This window comes from Phocoena phocoena, chromosome 12, assembly GCF_963924675.1.
Source record: "Phocoena phocoena chromosome 12, mPhoPho1.1, whole genome shotgun sequence".
Lineage (NCBI taxonomy): Eukaryota > Metazoa > Chordata > Mammalia > Artiodactyla > Phocoenidae > Phocoena > Phocoena phocoena.
The window spans coordinates 12,660,925-12,684,342 of record NC_089230.1 but is presented as its reverse complement, the minus strand read 5'-3'; the positions used below and the strand labels follow the sequence as shown (position 1 = coordinate 12,684,342).

The 23,418-nt window shown below is 38.9% G+C and overlaps 1 protein-coding gene across 2 annotated transcripts in view; it reads left to right on the top strand.

The window, feature by feature from the left end:
* Positions 1-22,763, top strand: part of OPRM1 (opioid receptor mu 1) — a 53,021-nt gene extending 30,258 nt beyond the window's left edge. Inside the window, exons 2-4 of one of the 2 annotated variants that reach the window (XM_065888555.1) lie at positions 2,678-3,030; positions 3,946-4,466; positions 22,285-22,763. In XM_065888555.1, the coding sequence (XP_065744627.1) occupies positions 2,678-3,030; positions 3,946-4,466; positions 22,285-22,323 (913 nt within the window). In that variant the 3' untranslated portion in view covers positions 22,324-22,763. Of the gene's footprint in view, positions 1-2,677; positions 3,031-3,945; positions 4,467-7,064; positions 7,110-22,284 lie in introns of those variants that run through there. The other variant, XM_065888554.1, reaches the window with a different exon arrangement.
* The last annotated feature ends 655 nt before the right edge of the window (positions 22,764-23,418 follow it).

The window sequence follows — 23,418 nt, the reverse complement described above, 5'->3', positions numbered from 1 at the left end:
CCCATGTTTGCTGGACAGCATGACCCCTTTTCTGGTCAGACTATCCCTTCAGATGGAAGGCTTTGGAGATATGCCAGAGGCAAGTGGAATTCCCAAACCTTTAGTCTTGTATAATTATTCTCCTCCACATATTTTGGAAACTGCTGAACCCTCTTTTATATGGTGCTGTGATTCAGAGGGTAAGTAATTGGGATACGAATACTGGCTATCTTCAGAGGAAAGGTCTTTGGATAAATGGAGAAAAACAGCATTATTCCTGTAAAATGCCAATTGACATAGCTTTTATAGATAAATATTCACTTTTCCTTTTGTGATGTGGAAACCTAACCTAATTTTGCTTCACAAGCATCTCATTCTGGGGGAGGAAAGGATTTTTTTTTAATGAAACAATCATACATCCATAAGTACCTGGTGCTAAGAGCCTGAAGAAAATGTTAAAAGTATGATGAGTCACAAACTGACAGTAAAGAACCTGATTATTTGACATAAAACATTCTGCTAAAGATAAGATGTGAAATGTAAGGTCTGCTGGCTGGGAAGTGTCGAGTGTGCCTTTACATCATGCAGGCTTTAGGTATGGGTTTCTCTCTCACTCTTGCAGATCCACATGCTATGGGTTAAATCCATTTTCAGACAGGCTCTTCCAACAACTACATGCCTTGCATCCTCTCAGGTTTAATTATTTAAAAATAATATACTCTTTCCCCAGAAGTCCCCCCCAAATCTCACTGGCTCTAGTTGAAACATGAGACGATTGCTGGGCATTCACTTTAAATCTTCATGCCTTGGACTAGCAATGGAGCCCATCGCAAAGAACATGGACTGAGAATGGGAAATGAGTGGCTCCTTAGAGTGAAATTGAGGTCCCGTTACCAACAGCAGAGCAGATAGACGTGGAGTGTCAAATATATTTGACAATTTGACGATATATTTGCAAGATATTCTTCCACCATCAGATATAATTCATTAGTGTCTCGCCGTACCTGTTTGTCTTCTACTTGGTAGTTCTAATTTCTGCGGCTTTGAGGACACATAACACTCCTAAATACTTAACCCAGAGACAGAAAAACATAGGTCCATGCAAATACTTGTACAAAACTGTTCATAACAGCTAATTAGTAATATCTAAAGAGTGGATGCCACCCAATTCCCATTAATAGGTGAATGGATAGACAAGTTATGGCATATCCATACAATGGAATACCACTGGACAATAAAAAAGAATGCATCATTGATGCATGCAACAATGTGAATAAATTTCAAAATAATTGTGCTGAGTGAAAGAAGCTAGACAAAAAAAGAGTACATATTGGGTGATTCTATTTACATAAAATGTCTAAAAAATGCAAACTAATCTATAATGACAGAAGGGAGATCAAGATCAGTAATTGCCTATAGGACAGTGGGAGTGGGGGTCAAGGCAGGGAGGGGCAAGATGGAAGGATTAGAGAGCTGCACAAGGAAGCATTTAGGGGGGAGTGATTGACATGTTCATCATCTTGATCAAGAGTTGGCATTTTTTGCTGTAAAGGGTCAGATAGTAAATATTTTAAGCTTTGCAAACCATATAGTCTCTTACTCAACTCTGCCATTGCATCATCAAAACAGTTATAGATAAGAATTAATTAAATGGGTGTGAGTGTGTACCAATAGAACTGTTTACAAAATCAGTCTAATTGAGTGTGCAAGCCAATCCCTGCTCTTTGTTATGGTGATGGGTTCAGAAGTGTGTACATATAGCAAAACATCAAATTGTATACTTTTATTATATGCCTCCATAAAGTTATTAAATAATAAAAACAAGACAAACAACCTTAGCTTCCCCATCACAAAGTGGATAAAGTCTAATCTTCTTACCATGGTATACAAGTCCCTCTATGAACTGGCCTCTATATTCCTCCTCTAACAGATTCCTTGTCATTCCTGCTGGCATCTTTACTCTTTCAGTGCCAAACATACACATCATGCCATTTCACCTCTATGCCTTTGCTCGAGCTTTCTCTCTGTCTTGAATGACCTACTCCTACCAACTGTAAAATTAAACTTGCGCATGTACGCTCTCAAGATGCATTCCTTCTTTCCTTATGATACCCCTACTATTCCCTTTGCCTCATCTCTATGACTCCATAATAGCCTGTATATCTGTGTGTGTGTGCGTGTGTATGTGTATACACCTACATATACATACACTCTTGCACGATTACATTGCTCCATAATTTTAACTACATAGCTGAAATTTTTCTCATATATTTAGAATTAAAATGTATTATTACCCCATGTCTGGATACTTGACTGAGCACTCCCTGTGTCTATTACACCTATCACAGTGTCCGGCACATTTTTTAAAAGAGCAAATAAACCAATAAATCAGTATGGCAGCTGTTATTATAATGTTTTTACAGATAATGAAACTGATAGGTAGAGAAGTTATATATATAGCCCATAGGCACATGGTTATAAATGGCCAATCTACTACTGTGAAAGAGTTCCTCTGTATCTAATCTCAAATGCTTCCCGCTAATCCTTGCCATTGTTTTTGCTTTGGTTTTCGGGGGGTTTGTTTTGTTCTGTTCTTTTGTTTTTTAGTTTTTGCTTTTTAATTGAAAGCTTAACTACATTTCACCCTGATGGTTTCATTTTTTTCTGGCGGTGCCACTGCTCTTCCTTCATCTCTTAGATACACCAAAATGAAGACTGCCACCAACATCTATATTTTCAACCTTGCTCTGGCAGATGCCCTAGCAACCAGTACCCTGCCCTTCCAGAGTGTCAATTACCTAATGGGAACATGGCCCTTTGGAACCATCCTCTGCAAGATTGTGATCTCCATAGATTACTATAATATGTTCACCAGCATATTCACCCTCTGCACCATGAGCATTGATCGCTACATCGCAGTCTGCCATCCCGTCAAGGCCCTGGATTTCCGCACTCCCCGCAATGCCAAGATCGTCAACATCTGCAACTGGATCCTCTCTTCAGCCATTGGTCTGCCTGTGATGTTCATGGCGACAACAAAGTACCGGCAAGGTGAGTATGGCTGCAGGCCTGAGGGATAGAGAGAATATAGATAGATATGTTGGTGAAGTCATAAGCCAAGTAGAAATTATGGAGTGGTCCCATGCTGCGGACAAATTGTAATTTTAATGATTCTTTTTAGCAAAATAGTTTTGAATATTTTGAAATAGGAATTTTCCCCTATAATTTTAAGTCCAGTAAACATTTGAAAGAGAAGATAAACCATAATCTATTGGTTCCTGATTTCTCTGCACTTACTTCACCAAAATGATGGGAAAATAAGAACACAGCTCTTTCAAGAGTAATTAGAGCTTAAACCCAAAGAACATTAAGTGGAGGCTTGTTTTAAAATCTCAGGTGGCTGCCTACATGACAAATTTATCTTTTTAGACTTCATTTCAGAATGCTAAATCACCCATCAAAAAGTGGAGTTAAGGGAATCCCCTGGTGGTCCAGTGGTTAGGACTCAGCACTTTCACTGCGGTGGTGGCCGGGTTGGGGAACTAAGATCTCGCAAGCCACATGGGTGCCTCCCCCAAAAAAACCCAGAAAATGGAGTGAAGACATCCATTAGCTGGAAACTCCTATAGAATCTGGACAGTGATTATATTTTTATATCAACTTAGGCCCCATAGAGGATCTAGCTCACGGTGAGAGATTCATAATTGTTGACTGAATGAAAGCTTAACGTCATCAAAGTGGACAACCTAAATGACGTATCTGGAAAAAATAACTCTCCCTGAAAATCAAAAGAGAACTGAGTTTCTTCCATGATTTCTTTAAATCTTCCTTTTCTGGCCTGTGTAGTAACAGCCAGAAGTTAACCCAGGTCAAGGTGATAAATTAGAGAGCAAAATGGCAGCCGCAACACCTAATGACATCATTAAAAGGTGCTGCTAATTCTTCCTTATCATTCTTTTCTTCTAGGTTCCATAGATTGTACTCTAACATTTTCTCACCCAACCTGGTACTGGGAAAACCTGCTGAAGATCTGTGTTTTCATCTTTGCTTTCATCATGCCCGTCCTCGTCATTACGGTGTGTTACGGACTGATGATCTTACGCCTCAAGAGCGTCCGCGTGCTCTCTGGCTCCAAAGAAAAGGATCGGAACCTGCGAAGAATCACCAGGATGGTGCTGGTGGTTGTGGCTGTGTTCATTGTCTGCTGGACCCCCATTCACATTTACGTCATCGTCAAAGCCTTGATCACAATCCCAGAAACTACTTTCCAGACTGTTTCATGGCACTTCTGCATTGCTCTCGGTTACACAAACAGCTGCCTGAACCCAGTCCTTTATGCGTTTCTGGATGAAAACTTCAAACGATGCTTCAGAGAGTTCTGCATCCCAACGTCCTCCACCATTGAGCAGCAAAACTCCACTAGAATGCGTCAGAACACCAGAGACCTCCCCTCCACGGCCAACACAGTGGATAGGACTAACCATCAGGTAGGCAGCTTCTAGGATTGGGTGTACCTCCTGGGGATGACAGAAAAATTATAGAGCTTCTTAAAAGCCAAGCTTTGAATCCACTGGAAAAGGATTGAGGGGATTGAGGCTGCGCTCTATGTATTTTGTACATATGCATTCAGATATAGAGACATTCCAATCAGATATCATCAGATATCCATAAATCTACTAAAACTCTACTACCTTCACAGCCTTTGCTTCTATGCAAAATTAATGACTTCAGCATATTGTGGAAGTAATCTTAATCTAGAATTCTTCTCATTCCCCCCAATGTTAGGTGTTTCATGCATATCACTCCAATGTCCCTGTCACTTCTCAAAAGCCAGTCCTGCTCTGGATCTATGGTTACAGAGAAAGCACTTTGCCCACTGTAGTGATGGGTGACGATGTTCCCAGCAACTCACTGTCACACCAAAGGAGAAAAGAGGATTCAATGGCCCGTCCTTAACTTTGTTGAGTCACTGATTTATAAATTTTTAAACCTGAACTCTAGAGAAAACATCAAATTTATTACTTAATTATTAGAACTAAATTAGTTTTGCAACAGTCATCATACCAGTTGAGGTTAGTATAATGAGGAGTGACTATCTGTTGGAAGATATAGCCCTGTGCACAGAAGAGTACACATGGGAGCGTGCACAGAAGATGCAAGGTTTACACACAACAGAATAATCACATGAGACATCAAAAAGGAGGAAAGAGAAAAAAAAATCTGTCTCTAAGTTAATATTGCCTTGTTAAGCCACTGGTTTGGAAATTTTGGAGTCTGGCCTGTAAAGTAAATCAGTCACTGAATTATTAAAATTAACTTAAGTAAGTAAATTTCTGAATGATGGTGCCAGCATCCAAAAATCACAGCCTGTGTAATTTTATAACACAGAACTCAAATTCAAACTCCCTGTGAAAGTAAATCCTCATGTCAGAACCTTAGGTAAAGTTTCTAGGGTCAGGGAGCAGAACAGTGGGGACAGATGGCTCCCTAAAAATCATCAGGAAGTCAAGTCGCGGAGCCAGAGAGAGAGCCTGGTTCCCTTAGGATACAGCTGCTTCCTCTCTGCTTCCTGTTCCCCACTCCTCGCTGTCCCTTGTGATGGCCACTACTGCCACCCAACCCAGCCCAGGCTCACCCCTTCTAATTGACCACAGGACCAATGTAATATGGCCCAGAAGGATCTGCCATGGCGACATGAATCCTCATACTCTTGATATTAAATAATGTTAAAATGAACCCAGGAACTCGCAAGCCCTGGGGAGCATGAGGTAATGATGGCAGGCCTATTTCCAACCAAAGGGAAATTATTAGCTTATTATGTCTCACTTCTAATTCCATTTCGGAAACAAAAGCCAGAAAGAACAGTTTTTCTACTCTGCTTCTTTAATTTTTTTTTTTTTTTTTTTCACATCAAGACCTCTAAGCCTGCTCCTTTTACTAAGCAGCTCTCCTTCTCGGTGATTATGGAAATCTTGTGAATAACTTAAAGAGGGTAGGAATTTAAATAGATTTTTCTCTAACCTGAAGATAATACGTTAAAGAATGCAACTTAAAACCCTCGGTCCTAAACTAAGGTTAAAATATTTACCATTGGAGCAAAATGGTGGCCATTGTAAAGGATTCGTTCTCTCTCCTTAAGCACCTGTTTATACCCTCCCTCTCCTTTCAGGCACTTTGGGGAGTGGCTGCTGGTATTGTACCCTGTACCACTGCCGAGGTCTCTTGTCATATTTGATCCTCTCGGAACCCTTCACCTGCCTTGCTTTCCTGGAAGTACAGCTCCCAGCTTGTCTGGTGGAGTGTTTTTCCTGAGTTCAGCATGAATGTCCTTCAGCTGCCCCGACACTGCCCTTGACTCCCCTCCAAATCCAGCAGTTTCACAGCCACATATGTGGTTCTAGCACAGCCAGAGAGAGGAGAAAGGAAGCTAACTGGGGAAGCTCTGGTCTAAGCAACTAAAAGGTTCGCTTTAAAAATACATCCAAATGGGGCTTATCTTCATTGCTGCCTCTGTGAAGCAGCATCAGTGTCAGATAACGGCAGAAACACATTAGCCCTGGAATTGGCTGCTTTCCCAAAACGCCCAACTGGGAGAGCTGGACACAGAAGTGTGGATGCCAGGAAGAGAGGAAAAGACACTCTGACATATTTGAAAATTAAGATAAATCAAATATCCCTTTCACTAATCTCCACTGAGGTGTCACCATTAGAATCAAGGCAGTTACACACAGACATCTGGAACAGTACATAGGTCTTTGGTGACCTTTTCACTAATATATCAAAATAATAAAATTATTTGGGGGAAAAATTGGAGACTTTACGGCTGTGTCTATAGGTCATTGATTCGTTTACAAATTCAGTATCTGACAGGGAGGTATTGTTTTCTTTTTTTCTTTTTTTTTTAAGTCATGAACCGTCATGTTAGGAAACAAAGCTAATTGGATTTGCATTAACTGTTTAACTGCTGTCTGTACCATTGTAGATGTTTATGTCCTGCCTATCTATGTATTTGTATTTTCTCCAAGAAGCATGTTGTACTGTATGTGTCACACGTCAAGCACATTAGTCAACTTCATATTCTGCAGATCAGAGATCCAATATCAAACCTTCCCAGGGTGTCTGTATTCTGAAACTGTACACTGAGATCATGTCCATGCAACGCAAAGTCAAGTGGAGAGTTGGCAGTTATCAAGGTAATTTGATCATATAAGAAAATTATGTGCCCAAGATAAACTTTGAGTCATACTTACATAGCTAAGGGCTACTTGGTCAGCTTTTGCTGCATAACAAATCATTCCAAAATTTAATGGCTGAAAGGAACCATTTATTTGGTTTACAATTCTATAGATCAGTAATTTGGGCTGGGCTGGGCTGGGCTGGGCTGGGCTAGACAGTTCTTCCAGTCTTAGCTGGGCTCACTCTGGTGAGCTGCTCTATCGGCTGTCAGCCAGCTGATCTAAGGTGACCATAGCAAGAATGGCTAGCTCCTCATGGATCCTCATCTTCCATCATCTGTGTTAGCCCAGGCTTGTTCTCATGGCCATCACAGGTTCTAGGTTCAAAGGGTGGGAAAACAGACTCCACCTATTGATGGAGCTGCAGTCACATTGCAAAGGGGTGTGGATGTAGGGAGGGAAGTCATTGTGGCCACTTTTGCTAACCATCTACAGTAGGCACATGGTGCATGGGACAAGTTAGCCTTAGCTCCCTGAGAGCACAAATTATATCTGTCTTGCTCCTTCTTGTATCTCCAATATCTGCCTAGCACAGTAAAGTGTACTCCAAAAACATCTGTTGAATAAATAAATGATTGAATAAATATCTTTTGATATTTCAGGAGACCTGGAGGGGGTAGGAATGACCCCTTTCTTGCAACTGATTGACAAGCTAAAGGATTGTGTAATACCCTGACATTATTTCAGGCTTACCTTTCAGTAAAAAAAATATTCACAGGAGGGATTCTTCATTTTTTCTCTCCAGCCTTTAGTCCTCTGATCCAAAGTTACACTTTTCAAAAATTTTCTTACATTGGTGCTTGCCTTCTAATTTTATTTTTAATAAGTGTTATTGATAAGGAGGTCAAGAACCAGACTCAGTGCCCTAAAGAGCTCATACCCTGGCTCAATGTGGAAAAAAAAAAAAGATGGTCTCATATTCTTTTATGCATTCCAGGGTCCAACATACTGCTGCAGCTGTAGTGTTCCATGCCTGATTTATGTTCAGCTTGTTGTCTTTATGTCTTCTTGATCTTTGGTAGGTAGACTTAGGCAAAGGCATTCATTTTCCATCTGCTCTCAATGCAATTTAATTTCTTTGTACCCTGTTGTTGTCCTCATTGGATTCCACTTGGCTTCAAAACACTTCCATCATTTGCTCAAATCAGTCCAGGTCCAACTCAGACCTGAGATGCTGGCCTGCCTTCACTGCTTGGTTTCCACCCTGATCATGTTCTCTAATGTATTTTTACTTTTGACACCTAGATTATTTTTTAATGTATAACATTATATGGGGAAAGAAAACTCTGTTATGTCAGTTAGATTATTATTTAAAGAGTTTGCATTAACTATAACCATAATAATAATGCTATCTTTCCCTTATATGATAGCATGAAGATTAAAAAGTGCTTTTATCACATCAGCTTCCTATAATAACCCTAATGGGTAAACATGAAAAAAAAAATGTTCAGGGAGGTTAAATGATTATACAAGATCAAACCACCAGTAAGAGGCAGAACCCCGACAAATATCTAGACTTCTCATATTAATCCAAAACTTTTCTCTGCTATCCCACAAAACACCACTTTGCACTCGCATATTAGTATATGGTCTCAGGCAGAGGATATCAGGCTTTACAGTGAGCTCCAGAAAGTGTAACTTTTGAGGAACTCTAAGAAATCTGGTTCACTGAGTCAAAGTAGGGTCCAATAATCCGAATTTTGAACAAAACACTAAACTGAAAGCTGATTTAAAAGGTAACTTCATCCAAACACTACCAAAGTTACTGTTTTGTCTAACCTGAGTAACCCATTCGGTCAAGCTGATTGATACTAATTTTTTTCACCAAATGAATCTTGTGTTTAGCAAAATAATGTAGTTATCTTGTGACAAAGCCTTAACTTTCTAATATATCAATCAGTGAGTCTTATAGAACAAAGTAATATAACAATGATAAAGCTAACATTATGGTACCTCCTGCTAACTCCACATCAATATGGCAAGCCCATTCCTAAACCCTTAGGTTACTATTTTTTAAGCAGCTTCTTGACATTTTGATCAAAGTAGCAGGTCAAGAAATGAGGAGATGCTTTGCATTTGCGTTAACTAAAAAACTATACTATCCCCAGCTAAACTAAAAGCAGAAGCCTAATTTGTCAAATCACTCTCAAAAGTTGGCTCTCGACTTTTTTACAAGACATCTGTGGAGAACCAATTTGAGAAGGAAAAGCATTTCAATTCCATGACAAAAGTCCCAAATGAGGATAGCTCACAAAATTACCAGGTTTGACCACATTAATGCATATTTTGTGAATGAGGCCAAAGTAGCTATTCTTTCAATTCTTTGGTTTAAAAAGAAAACAGTTCCAGTTAAGAGTGTGTGTGTGTGTGTGTGTGTGTGTGTGTGTGTGTGTGTGTGAGAGAGAGAGAGAGAGAGAGAGAGAGAGAGAGCATACACATGCATGATATAGGCGTGCTTCTATGCATGTGCAGCACTAGAGTATATCTAAGTTTAAAATGAATTATCCCTTTCATAAATATAGCAGAAGAGCTTAATATGTTTCTGTAAATTGGCTACAATCTGGGATGAGAAAATATTGTTTACTTGGAAATATGTTTATTGCCACAAAATATTTGATTATTGGTAATAACAGACCTAAATAGACATTTCTCCAAAGAAGACATACAGATGGCCAACAGGCACATGGAAAGATGCTCAATATCACTAACTATTAGAGAAATGCAAATTAAAACAACAATGAGGTATCATCTCATACAAGCCAGGATGACCATCATTAAAATGTCTACAGATAATAAATGCTGGAGAGGGTGTGGAAAAAAAGGAACCTTCCTGCACTGTTGGTGGGAACGTAAAATGGTGCAGCCACTATGGAGAACAGTATAGAGTTTCCTTAAAAAACTAAAAGTAGAGTTACCATATGATCCTGCAATCCCACTCCTGGGCATATATCCAGACAAAACTCTAATTCGAAAAGATACGTGCACCCCAATGTTCACTGCAACACTATTTACAACAGCCAAGACATGGAAGTAACCTAAATGTCCATGGACAGAGCAATGGATAAAGAAGATGTGGTACATACATACTCTGGAATATTACTCAGCCAGAGAAAAGAATGAAATAACGCCATTTGCAGCATGGACCTAGAGATTACCATACTAAGTAAAGTCAGTCAGAAAGAGAAAGACAAATACCATGTGATATCACTTATGTGTGGAATCTAAAAATATGATACAAATGAATTTATTTCCAAAACAGAAACAGACTCAGACATAGAAAGCAAACTTATGGTTACCAAAGGGTTTAATGGGAGGGAGGAGATAAATTAGGAGTTTGGGATTAACATACATATGTTACTATACATAAAATAGGTAAACAAGAAGACCTATTGTATAGCACAGGAAACTATATTCAATATCCTGTAATAACCTATAATGGAAAAGAATTTGAAACAGAATATATATATACATATAGCTGTCACTTTCCTGCACACTTAAAACCAACACAAAATTGTAAATTAACTATACTTCAATTAAAAATGGTTTAATAAAGGAATTACAATATTTGCATTGAATAAATTTAGGTTTATGTAAAAAAAAGACTTTAGTAATAACATTTATTGACTGGTTTGTATCCAGTATATCTTATTTAATCATATGAGGTGTGGATTATCTCTGCAGTTGAGGAAACCAATGTTTAAGGAATTAACTAGCCTAAGGTCATAGATAAAGAGCAGTGGCTGAGGAATGAACCCAGTTGAATTTGATATTATAACCCAGACTTTTAATTAATGTGCCCTACTATCCCCCTAGTCTGGTTTTCACTACGCTCAGTGGTGCCTCCTAGAACTAAATTTTAACATTTATATACTGACAGTTTGAATGCCATAAGGCCTTTATATGGGCTTGTTTAGATGTATTCTTAGTGTATTTGCATATCTGTATATAAAAGTAAACACTCACATAGATTAATGACTATCACGGGGAATTAGAAATCCAATAATGGGGATCATGGTTACCATTATATGAGCTCAAATTATTTGACTAAAATCTTTTGCTGTCAGTAAAGTCATATTGACTCTTACTGAATGATAGAATTTTCTTTTCCACGGTTAAAATTTTTGATTAACGTCAGAGAAGTTCATTTAATATTTTCATAAACTGACTTTTAGGATTGTGAGTCCAATCACATCTATCCTACTAGAGAAGGCAGCTTGGTGGGCTGGTGGTGCCAGAGGGACCAGGACAGGGAGTCAGTTGAATGTTCTAGTTGTCGTGCTGCCCCTGACCAGCATGTGATGGAGGAAACCCTTCATCTTGCAAGAACTCAGTCTTTTCAGCTATCACCTTGGTGGGCTGACCCAGAAGATTGTTTTGTACAGCAGAACAGTACAGTGGACACTGATATATGAATTAGCTAGAGTTCTTCCTGACGGAATACTATGAACTTTTAGGGAGGTTGAGTTTTAAAGATCGGATTAACTAATATAATTACTGCAGCATTTTCTTGTGCTTGTTTTTCCAATTAATGTAACTAACTGATAAAATATGGCAACACACTTTTCTTTAAATAATTAACTCAAAATGATGTGTCATTAATTTGGCAACCTTAAGTGGTAAATTTCTATTTTATAAACATTTATCATGAAAAAGTCCTTACATTGAGATTTAGTGCATTGGAACATGTTGATCTTATTTTCTTTTTTTTAAACTTTTTATTTTATATTGGAGTATAGTTGATTAACAATGTTATGTTAGTTTCAGTTGTACAACAAAGTGATTCAGTTATACATATAAATGTATCTATTCTTTTTAGCTTTGGGAGTCAGCTATGAGAGGCAGATTCTTTTCTCTTTTAACTTTCTACAACACATGTATTCTTACTTCTACGTTTATGAATTTGAAATTCAGTTTTATAGTATTTTTTGCTTTTATATTTTTTTCCTCACTTCAAACAACGTTACCATTGGAATGAAGATGACCAACCACTAACTTTTGAATATCATTCTGATGTGGTTATCTTTTGGTCAGTTGCAATAAATATTTACAAATCGCTACAATTTTTTTAAAATTATAAAATTATTTTGGGGGTGACGTTGTGAGAACTACAACTTTCTAGAATAAAATATGTCTTAATATTTCCTTTTTGATTATTATCACCCTGGAAATCAAGAACCTAGAGCCATAACTTTTGCCTGCCTTCTCCCTTTACACTCAAGAATTTCTTTCTTACATAGTAGAGTTCCTAGCTTTGAAATGAGTAGAAATTTTTCACGATGAAAAGAAATATTAGAACCGTATTGTCTACGATTTATACTTTTACTGCAATAAAATAACATATATATAAAATAAATAAAATACCATATAATATAACATACCAATACCAATAAAATACCATATAAATAGAATACTATATATATATATATACATACACACACACACACACACACACACACATATATATATATATATACACACACACATATGGTGTGGGTAAGTGGAGGCTAGAAACAGGATTTATTCTGAGTGCTAAAAAATTGTAATAGTACTTTTCAAAACATGAATGGCATTCCTAATGCCAGCTTTCAAGACCCCATGTGAGTTTGGTCATCCCCATTGCCAATGATGTATGCAGAAGGAATGCATATCTGGCAATGTAAATATTAACCATACCTGGGTGGGAGATTAGTATGAATTTAATTTAGTGCTTGTTGCTTCACTGTGAATCAAAGGAAATGAACAACTTTTTCTTTCTATAACACCTGCCTTATTAGGAACACATGCAAATAACTAGCCTGATAAATTAGTTCCATGTAATTACAAATATCAAATAAATATAAGCTGAAAGTTTCACTATAATTTAAAATAATGGTCCCCTCGGTCCAAGAATGAGAATGAATATGTAGAAAAAGAATTCATGCTATTTGTCTGTATAGAATGCAGTATTTATTAGGAAGGAAGAAAGGAAGGGAGGGAGAGAAAAAAGCTGACACAGAATATATTTTGTGTTGGAAATTAGTCACATTCTTCCTACTATTCTGTTTTCCAAATAGACAACAGAAATTCAGGGATACTGGAAATCTACAAAATCTATCAAGCCCTACTTATTTCCTTTTTTTTCTACGTACATTATCAAACCTTCATAAAGATTAAAAAATATTATATATAAATTATATATATGATCCAGAGTCCCATATGATATGTCTAAGTCCCTTAAAGCACAAGAAATGAATGAAATTTTTCTTGTGATAAAATAGGTACCTCTAAAACATCTGATATGAAAGCAAAAAAGTAAAGTCTATGGAAATTGACATTAATAAATAAGAATATCTTAAGAAAAGTCAAATTACTAAAAATAGACTTAACAATGAGAAAATTCAGTGAATAGTGGATGTGAAATAGAGTATGGCCATTCTATGTTTCACAATGCAATCACCAATTTAATCCATCCCATAATTTAACAACTTAGCAAAAATATCTCACTCTTGTTGTTCTTTCTTTTTCTCTGTCATGTCAGCTAACATGTTCTTATACTCAGAAATCCTCAAATATAGTTACATGTGAGCTCATTCAAATTCAAAACATCAACTTTTAAAAAGTGCTGTCTTCGAGATACTCTTTGGAAACAGACGAGATACATGCCACTCCTAGAACCTTAAAATGCTGCAGATAGAGGCTTGCAGAATGGCTAGTATGCCCTTTAACACCTGAAGATTTTTCTGGTTATTTCAGAAATTCAGTGGAACAAATAACCTTTCAAATGGCTACACTGCAAGTAAATATCAACATCTAAATCCCAATAATGCGATTGGATTTATCAAGAAGATGAAAAATATTCACAGTTCTTAGAATATTGGAACTGAAAAAGTATATAGATCATCTAATCCAAACCTCCTGACGTTATAAATGGGGAAATTGTAGGCCAGAAATGTATTTTTTATTGTATGCTTTTTTCCAAATATAAAATATGTAATTGTGAGAGTCTTTTCAAATACCTAGTTTCCAAATAGAGTTTTTAAAAATTGTGACTAAAGAAAAAGATAGATAATTATATTTTATGTAAACTCTACTATGTATAAATTTAATTTAAAATACCAGCAGATAAAGGGAAACTTCATAATTAAATAAGAATAGCAAATATAATATAAAATCTTAAAAATTTAGATGGCTCATTTATTTGGTCAGATCCTACCATTGACCAGCTGAATTTCCCTGTGGAATTTCCTGAAACTGTCTATATTTCAGTGTCCTTATATGTAAGAATGGTCGTAACTATAGTGTCTAACAGTTATTTTGATGTGAATGTGATGCGTAATTATCCATGTAAAATACTATAGCACAGTGCCAGGAAACTGGCTAATAATACTAGTGTAAGCCACTTAGTGAGGCTTTACTGTTTTCACCTCCTCTATTCTCTTTCCCCCAAGAAGTTGAATCATAGCTCTTGTAATGAAAAGTTTAAAGGAATGAACTAATGCTGCTGAAAGGGATCGTAAAGTTGGTCTATCCCAACATTTCTCAACCTTGGCTCTAGTGACATTTTGGGTCAGATAATTCTCTGTTGTGAGGGGATGCACATGGCAGGATGTTTAGCAGCATCCCTGTCTTCTACCCACTAGATGCCAGTATCACCCACCCATCCCCAGTTGTGACAGCCAAAATGTCTCCAGACATTGCCCCCCCAAGAAAAACAATCAGTTGAAAACCATTAGCTTAAATATCAGTTGAGAACCACTGATCTAAGCTGACCAATGATGTTTAATAGATGAAGAAACATCAAGGTCCAAATTAGTCATGTCCTTAAAGCACCACCTGAGAGTTGGAACTAGACCCCAGGTACTCTGACTTTGGACTAGATCTCTTCTGAAATATCACATTGATTTCTCAAATAAAGCTTTAGTCTGCACTGCTAACCAGTTGCAAAGAATAAGACTCAGTATTAATGGAAGACAAGAGGAAAGCAAAATTCTTCAACCCTGATTGTATTTCAAGCTTCTCTTTCAGAGAAACGATATTCAGCCTGAAACATTATTAAGAAAGAACTGAAGACCAGTAAAGGTGAAGATAGTGTTAGAGAACATTCAGAAATGAGGTCGAATCTCTTGGAGATCTTAAAACACTAAGAGAACTTGTAAATGAAACACAATTAATGAAACACAAATCATAACTTCAAAGGCAAAGGAGTTATGAAAACTACAAAGACCATGTAGCTTTGCATTAATTGTTTTTAGAACCTAGATCAGATTATTAAAGTGTATTTTGAGAGCACTTAGAAAGGAAGCAGTAACCTCTAGGAGGTGAGATAAGTTCTCAAGAATTAGTTACAAGACAAATTTTATTTTCTTAGAGGACAGAGAAATCAGGTACCCCAGTATCAATAGTGTTTTTAACAAGAGATTTGACAAGCTCTTGTTAATTTCTACACTTCTATCCTATATTGAATTATGATCTGAACATAATGGTACAGCTTTGATTCCCACCTGAGGGGTCCCAGTCAATGGAGAAATGCTCAATAACCTATGATCGGGTAAGGAGTCAAACGTTACTAGAAGAGTGAGAAAAAAACTAAAACTATAGTAGTTACTAGAAGAAAACTTTAGTCCAAAAATCCAATTATAGAAAGCTAGAATGTGAGTGATAACAGATGTGAAAAAAGTCATAAAGATTTTATTTCATGAACCAACAATATGATATAGGCCATATCAACTCTTGCAATTATAGATAATCACATCAATAGAATTTTGGTTTCTAGAACCAAAGAAATATTAGCCTCACTCTAATAGACAACACACTTCAGGAATGAAATAAGCAAAATAGATTGTGTTCAGAGGTGAACAACCAAGAAGGCAAAAGGAGTTAAAATTCCTTAATATGACAAATGGTTGAAATAAGTGCCCAGGATTACCTGGGAAATAGAAGGCTCAAACAGCACAAGATAGTTATCTTCATATACTTAAAGGGGTGTGAGCAGGGAATTGGACTTACCAATACGACTCCAATAATTAAAGCCAACAGGTGGAAGCTACAGGGAAAGGGATTGCAATACAACCAAAGAAAGGCTTTTCTAAGCTTTGAGACACTAGGATTCCCTTGTCACTGGAAGTCTTGAATGTCCAAACATCAGCATTTTGCCTACATAAAAGGGGATGTTACAAGAACTCAAGCGTTAAGATTTGATGTTTAGGGAATCAGAACAAATGACTCTTTCATAAGTTTTTTACAAGTTCTACTGAGTTCCTATAGAAAGTGCTAATATGTGGTCCATTAAAAAATAGCTTTTAGACAAATGTTCGGAAATGTTGCATATCTTATTTTGGTCATGGGGACTGATACTTGGATTAGCATTTTAAAGGCTTTGAAAAGCCCTATTGTATTTGTGTGTGTGTGTGCGTGTCTGTGTGTGTGTGTGTGTGTGTGCTGCATTTCGTCCTGTATATATACTTGCATCTAGTCCTTTAAGCTAAAGTTCTCAAATTTATCTGAGCACCGTCTCAGTTTTTCAAGAGACACGTTGTAACATCTCACAAAATGGTGTCCGCTAAGCATTTCAAAAAGCCCACTGTAGATCATTAGTCCCAGTTATGGACAAAGCTGTTCCAAACCCAATGCTTTACTAGAATAAATGGCAATGTCCCATAACTTCAGGCATTAACCAGGGTTCCAAAATTGATTATCAATCTCTTATTCTCACTCATTCAAAATATATGGTCTAAATAAAAACAAGATATTGAAACTTCATATCTCTGAAAATAGAACAGGTTGTGTTTTGTTTGGGTTTTCACTTTTGTTTGGCTTTGTTTTGAAGCCTGTCACTTTCTGGTTACAATCCTAAAGGAGGAAATCTTTTAAAAGTGATCAATTGTCAACTGTGAGAAGCGTGCCAAAGGTTAACTAATTACAATCTTTCTTGTGAAAGAATGCAAGATAGAAGCCAAGCCACCTGGGTGCTGGTGCCAGGCTGCTGATAGCCAGCTGTGTGGACTTGACATCCCGTGCTAATGGCTGCCAAGGGGATCTCTTCATAAGCAGGACTTTCCCAGCTTCTGTCGACGGCCAGTGAATTAGGGCTCATCTCTGGGCTTGATTAATTACCCCTATTCAGAGTCTGGGGGCTAGCTTCTCGTAGTAAACAACAAAAGTAACCACCAAAGCTTCCTTTTGTGAAAGAACTTATTATATTGAACAAAAAATTCATATTAAAAGCAGAAGGAAGCATATGGCATATTGAGTCTGGATCCTTTGAACTACCAGATTATTCCACCTCTCCTTGAATTCTCCCTCACTGAAGTGTGACCCCTTGTTATACTCTAGATCCCAATATGTTTGATTCTGGCAATGGAACTTGGAAGAAGGGATGAGTTCTCCATTATTTAGGTCAATGGAGATCTTTACCTATGAGTCATCCACTCCCAAAGTTTTTTTGTGTGGCTCTGTTATTATGGCTTCTGTAATGAATGGGAATTTGAAGTCTATTACTGGCTGAAACACTAATCGGCTTCAGAAGTACCCAAGTCTGGTACCGGCTTCACCTGTGACTTTGGATGGCATCACAAATAGGACAGAGAAAATGGAAGTGGGAGAGAGTGCTGCAAAGAGCAAACCTAAAAGTATTAAACGGGCTTTTCTCAGCGGATACTCTTGGGCCTGTCACTTCCCCACTCAAGACCTCTATTTCCTCCCATAGATTAATGAAATTGGAAAAAGCAATCTTTTAAACTCCTTCGAGGGATAGGAATCACATGTCAATCATTGTATGGATAGAGATTAAAAGTGCTTTAAATAAGCTTCAGTTTGAACCTTAAAGCTTTTCAAAACTTTATTTTTCAAAATAGGCTAAAAAATAGCCCAAGGGGATTTACTAGTTGACTTTCTGGAAAAAATAACAGTTTAAAAAGCTCTTGAAAAAATTGGAAAGCTGATGGTAGATGAAAATATTTTATCTATGTCAAATGTTAAATTTACTGAATCTATAATGGTACTGTGGTACTGTCAGGAAAGAAGCCCGGTCTTAGAAAATGGCAGGGAGTAGCAAGTTTCCAAAAGAGTTATCTCAGCAACTAAGCAGTTCAGCTTGTTATGACTCCCTGGTTGCCAGAAATAGACGACGTGACCCAGTGGTTCCGAGGAAACAGTTTACTCCTCACAGCACAGCAAACAGCAGGAGCATCAACACAGGAGTGCTTGTCCCCTTGCCCCCACGTCCCATGGAGTGACACAGTAGACCCTGACCGTCACTATGCACACAGTTGATTGCACCACACCTGACAAGCCCAGAGCTAGTGCTTCACCACCTTTTGTAGCAAGCAGTAAACAAAGCAAATCTTCCTCCTGTAAGAGCAAGGAATCTCAAATTGGTCCTACTGTGGTCCTTATGTGGTTTGGCAGTGAAGGGTCTTACTTGACTATGTGGCTATAGAGAGTACTTGGAGTCAGAAGATAGTAAGGCCTTACAGCTCAGCCCCGTCAGCAAGAATGTACAGGGATGCCTGATGAGCTGCCTCCCACAGCAATGCACCTGTCAGCTCCACTTATTCTTGGCTCAATTCAGTTTTCCTAGGATTGTACCACCCCATCAGCAATTCGGATTAGACATACGGATAGAGGCTAGGACCAGATCTGTCTCGTTTATCTCAATAAATACGTGATTAGGGTTATTGTCCGTAGGATCCCTATCCACAGGATCAAGTCACCCTGCACTTTCGACCTCAGCCATGTACTCCCAGACCACAGACTGCATTGATTAAGTCCCGGAGAGGGCTAACAGGTCTCCCTGCCGATACTCACGTAGCTTCTTTCTCGTGATGTGCTTGGATTGCACGACAATATTGTTATTGATAGCGCGGATGCCGACACAACAGGCGTGGTTGGCAACCATGCTTACCGGAATGTAGTCCAAGGCCAACCAGTGACTCATTTACAGTCAGGGAGTTTAGCCTGGCCTGTTGATTTCCTATGGCATATTCCACCTCATTGGCTATGGTAGCTAAAGTCAAGGGTGAGTGCCTGGCCTACCTCTAGAAAGTGGACTCCGATACCAGGGAACAATACTCACAGTACTGTATGGCACAGGGATTCATGTATCCTTTGGGTAGCACAGTCTTCTTTATTTGAGGGCCTAGCGAAAGGAATGTGATCCAAGGAGTGGTGTCATTGCCAATAATTGGGGTCAAAGAGGCACTAAGCCTCCCGTCCCCACGCCTAGTAGAGAGGTATCCTGTAGCACTCTCTCTCCCGTGTAACGAACATATAACTGAAGGGGGCAGGTTATTCCAATTCTAGATTTGTCGCTGAACGTGATTTGGATGCCAATTACATTGATCTGGATAATCCATAGGAGCAGGGTCACCAGATAGTTGTGGCCTTGATAGCCACATATGGCATGACCCAAGGGCACTCAGGTATCAGGAGAAGCTTATGAATTGGTATGAGCTTAAGTGAAACAAGATTGCCTCTATCTGTGTGTGTTTGTACACGTACAAGGTTTTCACATTTAGGAGCTGCATAAGGCATAGCGCAAGACCAGCCAAACCCACATGAGTTCCTCTGACCTCACAGCACACCGACCGGGGCGATAAACCCCGCAGTAGGTCAGTTCGGCAATCAGAGCTGTTTCGTGTCCAGTGGACCGTGTGATTGCTTTGCCAGTCTGCGGGACTGGAATCTGGAGACAGAGAGAGCATTAATCATTTCCCCCTCCCAGCAACACCAAAGCCTAAGATATTCCTGCCGCAGCTGAAGTGGGGAATGGTGCCAGGAAGACTCCTAGGGATACCCCTCGTGGAGGCTGCCTCCTCTTACAGAAATCTCCGGGGCTGGGCTGCTCTTGCAGTGCCTCCAGTGCCGCCTGCTGCTTAGGTCCTCAGCCAGACTTGACAGATTATCTGATGAACCTGCAGACAACTAAATGCGTACATAGACAAGGCACACATTGTCTCCAATAGCTAGACAGTGGAATGAAGTGCTGAGCTATGTTTCTGGTAATGGAGAGTCACAGTGCAAATTTCTTTATTGCCCCTGGAAGCCACTTTCGAGTCATAGCCCACCCAAGGTTTTGACAGCCGAGGTGCTTCATTCACCCTCTAAGAGCATAACCTTCCTCACTCCTTCGTCAGCTCTGGGTCTAACAGTTGCTCCGTCTGTTGATTGAAATGCCCCTGGGCTGGCTTCCTTTCCCTCTCACTAAGGGTCTGTAAGTTGGTGTTCACTGTAGGGACATATCGACCTCCGGATGTTCCTGGTTGTGACTTAAGACTGAATGCATTTGTGCTTTCCTCCGTGGCGGGGCCTAGGGGGTTCTCCTAGTCCCCTGGTCCACAGGAGAGCAAGCAGCAACCGTGGCACCACTTGGGAAGCTGCTTAGATTTCTTTCCCGCACCACTCAGCCTCCATCCATCAACTCAACTCATGTTTAACAACAGGTAGGACAGGGTGGACCATTCACTCCCTGTCTCTGCACCACAGGGGCCAGAACGTTTGCCACTAGCTCCCGAGGAGTTTCTTCACCTCCTCAAGTCTCATCCATGAGCCCTTGTCTTTTCTCTTTCAATAAGTCGTCATCCATCTTGACACACTGTCGTACAGTTTGGGAAGAATCTCATCCTCTTAGAAGATGACAAGAAGTAACGAGACTCCAAAGGAGATGACTGAGCAGGCAAACAGGCTGTCTTGCCCCAAGTCCATAGGGGCCCGAAGTAGATAAAAATACTTAGGTTATTAGAGCACAGTGAGCTGTAGAAGCTTTAGCTTGGTAGATTCTCCCTGCTCCCAAGTCCCACGGGGTGATGCGATGGGACCAGATGGTGGCTGCACACACAGTGGGTTGAGTCACAGTCAAGGAACCCATAGCTAAAATCTCAGTCCCTTTGGCAGCAAGCAATAAACCAACCTCCCAGGAGAAAGCAGTCCACAGTGATCAATGCTGCGGTCACCTTGACCTACTTAACCGCCTAAGTTACCACTGTGGGAACCGTTCAGGGTCAGAGATTGGTTAGCCTTACACTTTGGCACGATCAGCAAGGATGAGCAGGGACATCCAGGGCTCATACTGCCTCTTCCACAGTGATCACATAGTGATCGCTCTATTCCCTATTCTTAGGAAATATATATCAAAATATTGAGGGATCAGTTTAGCACCAAATGGTTCCATAAGATTGTGTGTGTGTGTGTGTGTGTGTGTGTGTGTGTGTCTTTGTTTCTGTTTGGAAGGAGAAAAAAAGAAGAGAAAGCAAATGGTATAGTGAAAGGGGTACAATCTTAACAGTAGGTGAATCTGGGTAAAGGGTACACATGTGTTCTTTGTACCGTTCTAATTCTTACACGTTTCCTGAAGTTTGAAAGTTACCAAAATAAAGTTAAAGGAAAACAATTCTCATCCCTTTACACTTACTATACAAACACCTCCTTTCTTCTCAACAAAAATGTTAAAAACCAGGACACAGCAATTATCTGTTAATTATAAAACTTGTTTCATGTTCATAATCCTCCTCCCTTATTTGAAAATATCAAGCCATAATTTTGCGTGTGAACAAATGTCCCATTTTTGCTCAACAGATACGCTAGCTTTACAGTGGAGGTGGGGATGGGGAAATCTCTGAACTTCAAATCAGTTGCTTCAGAAAAAAGAATCCACTGATTTGGAGAATTTGGTGAAATATAAAATTTCTTTACCTAGAAATAAAGAATGTAAACAGTACTACAAAAAGAGATGTTGCTTTTCTTTTGAAAGTTTGGTCAAATCATGAACAATTTGAAGACAAGGAGGGAAGAGAGTCAAGGACAGAGGGAAACAGAGTTTGGGTTAAAATATATTTTTTCGAGGACCCATCAATAACATCTCTTTCATGACTAGTGTATAATTCCTATTCACTTGTGTGTACAAATGCAATGGCATATTCATAATGACCCAGGAGATTAAATAACGTCTTGATATTTAGGAAAAACTCTGAAAGTTGCAGGTGAAAGTATACATGAAAGTTCTCAATATAATTCTGCCACATAGAAGATGCCCAATAAATGTGCACTGCAACCCTATCTGAAACATTCACTGTCTTTGCTCTTTCTCGACTTTCAGCTAGAAAATCTGGAAGCAGAAACCGCTCCACTACCTTAACTGGGTCTCATGCCATTCAGACCCTCACTGAGCTTAGAAGCCACCATCTATGTGGAAGCAGGTCACTGCAAGAATGTTGGAAAGCTCTGGTTTCCTAGGAAAGTGCCTGCTCTGAGTCATCAAAACTCCTTCCTCTCTGGCCACTCCATTCTGCACATGAGAGGGACAACCAAACTAAATCAAGCACTAGGAAGGAAAGAACCAAACCACACTGAGTTTGCTTGTGTACATAATCGCAAGGAAGATGCCCAAAGGGACCGAAACATGCTGTGGTATGTGCATTGAGGTTACCATCGAAGATGGCCCTGCTGCATGTAATATTGTTTTCAAGCAAACATTTACAGTCTCATCAAAGAAAAACCATTAATTACTAAATTCACTGTAGTAACATGTAAAGTAAATGCTACCTCTGATCAAAGCAACTGATGTGGAATTCCAAGACTTTCCAGTCTTCTGTAAGAGAATACTTTGCTCTATTTTGACCTTTAATGTTAACCTTAAAATTATCTTCAGTTAAGACATAACTTCCACCTTCATGTCTTGTTTTGTATTTTTTTTTTTAAATAACATCTCTTACCTAGCTCCATTATTGCAAGGGAAGAAATTAACATGAAAGGTAATCTGAAACCCAGTAACGTGTCCGCTGCAGAAAGGTTGGTTCTTGTGCACTGTGAGTCCTTCCTGAGAGTCATAATGGGAGATTTTCCACTCTTAGGCTTTCAGTGGTTTTCTCCCCAGTTTTAACTGTGCAGTTTCTTTGCTCCCATCCAAATGTTCGAAAATGTAATAGTGGGTCGATGAGCTCATCACTTTATCCCTGCAGGAAGTCAAGCACTAAAATGTACTCTTTATTTCTCAATAATTTCTCCTTACTACATGCTCCCTTTACGTCGTATTTTCTTTTTTTAAAACTCTGCTCAGAATACTTATGCCTTTTGAATCAACAAGATAAAATGACAGATGTTTTTAGCTGATTTTCAGAACAGTTTAAACTTTTTAAAAAAAATATGGATCCAGTCAGCTTAATCTCAAAATAGAAAGATTCAAATGACCGTGGAGAAAAATCAGTGATCTACTTTTCACTCCTCTGTAGTT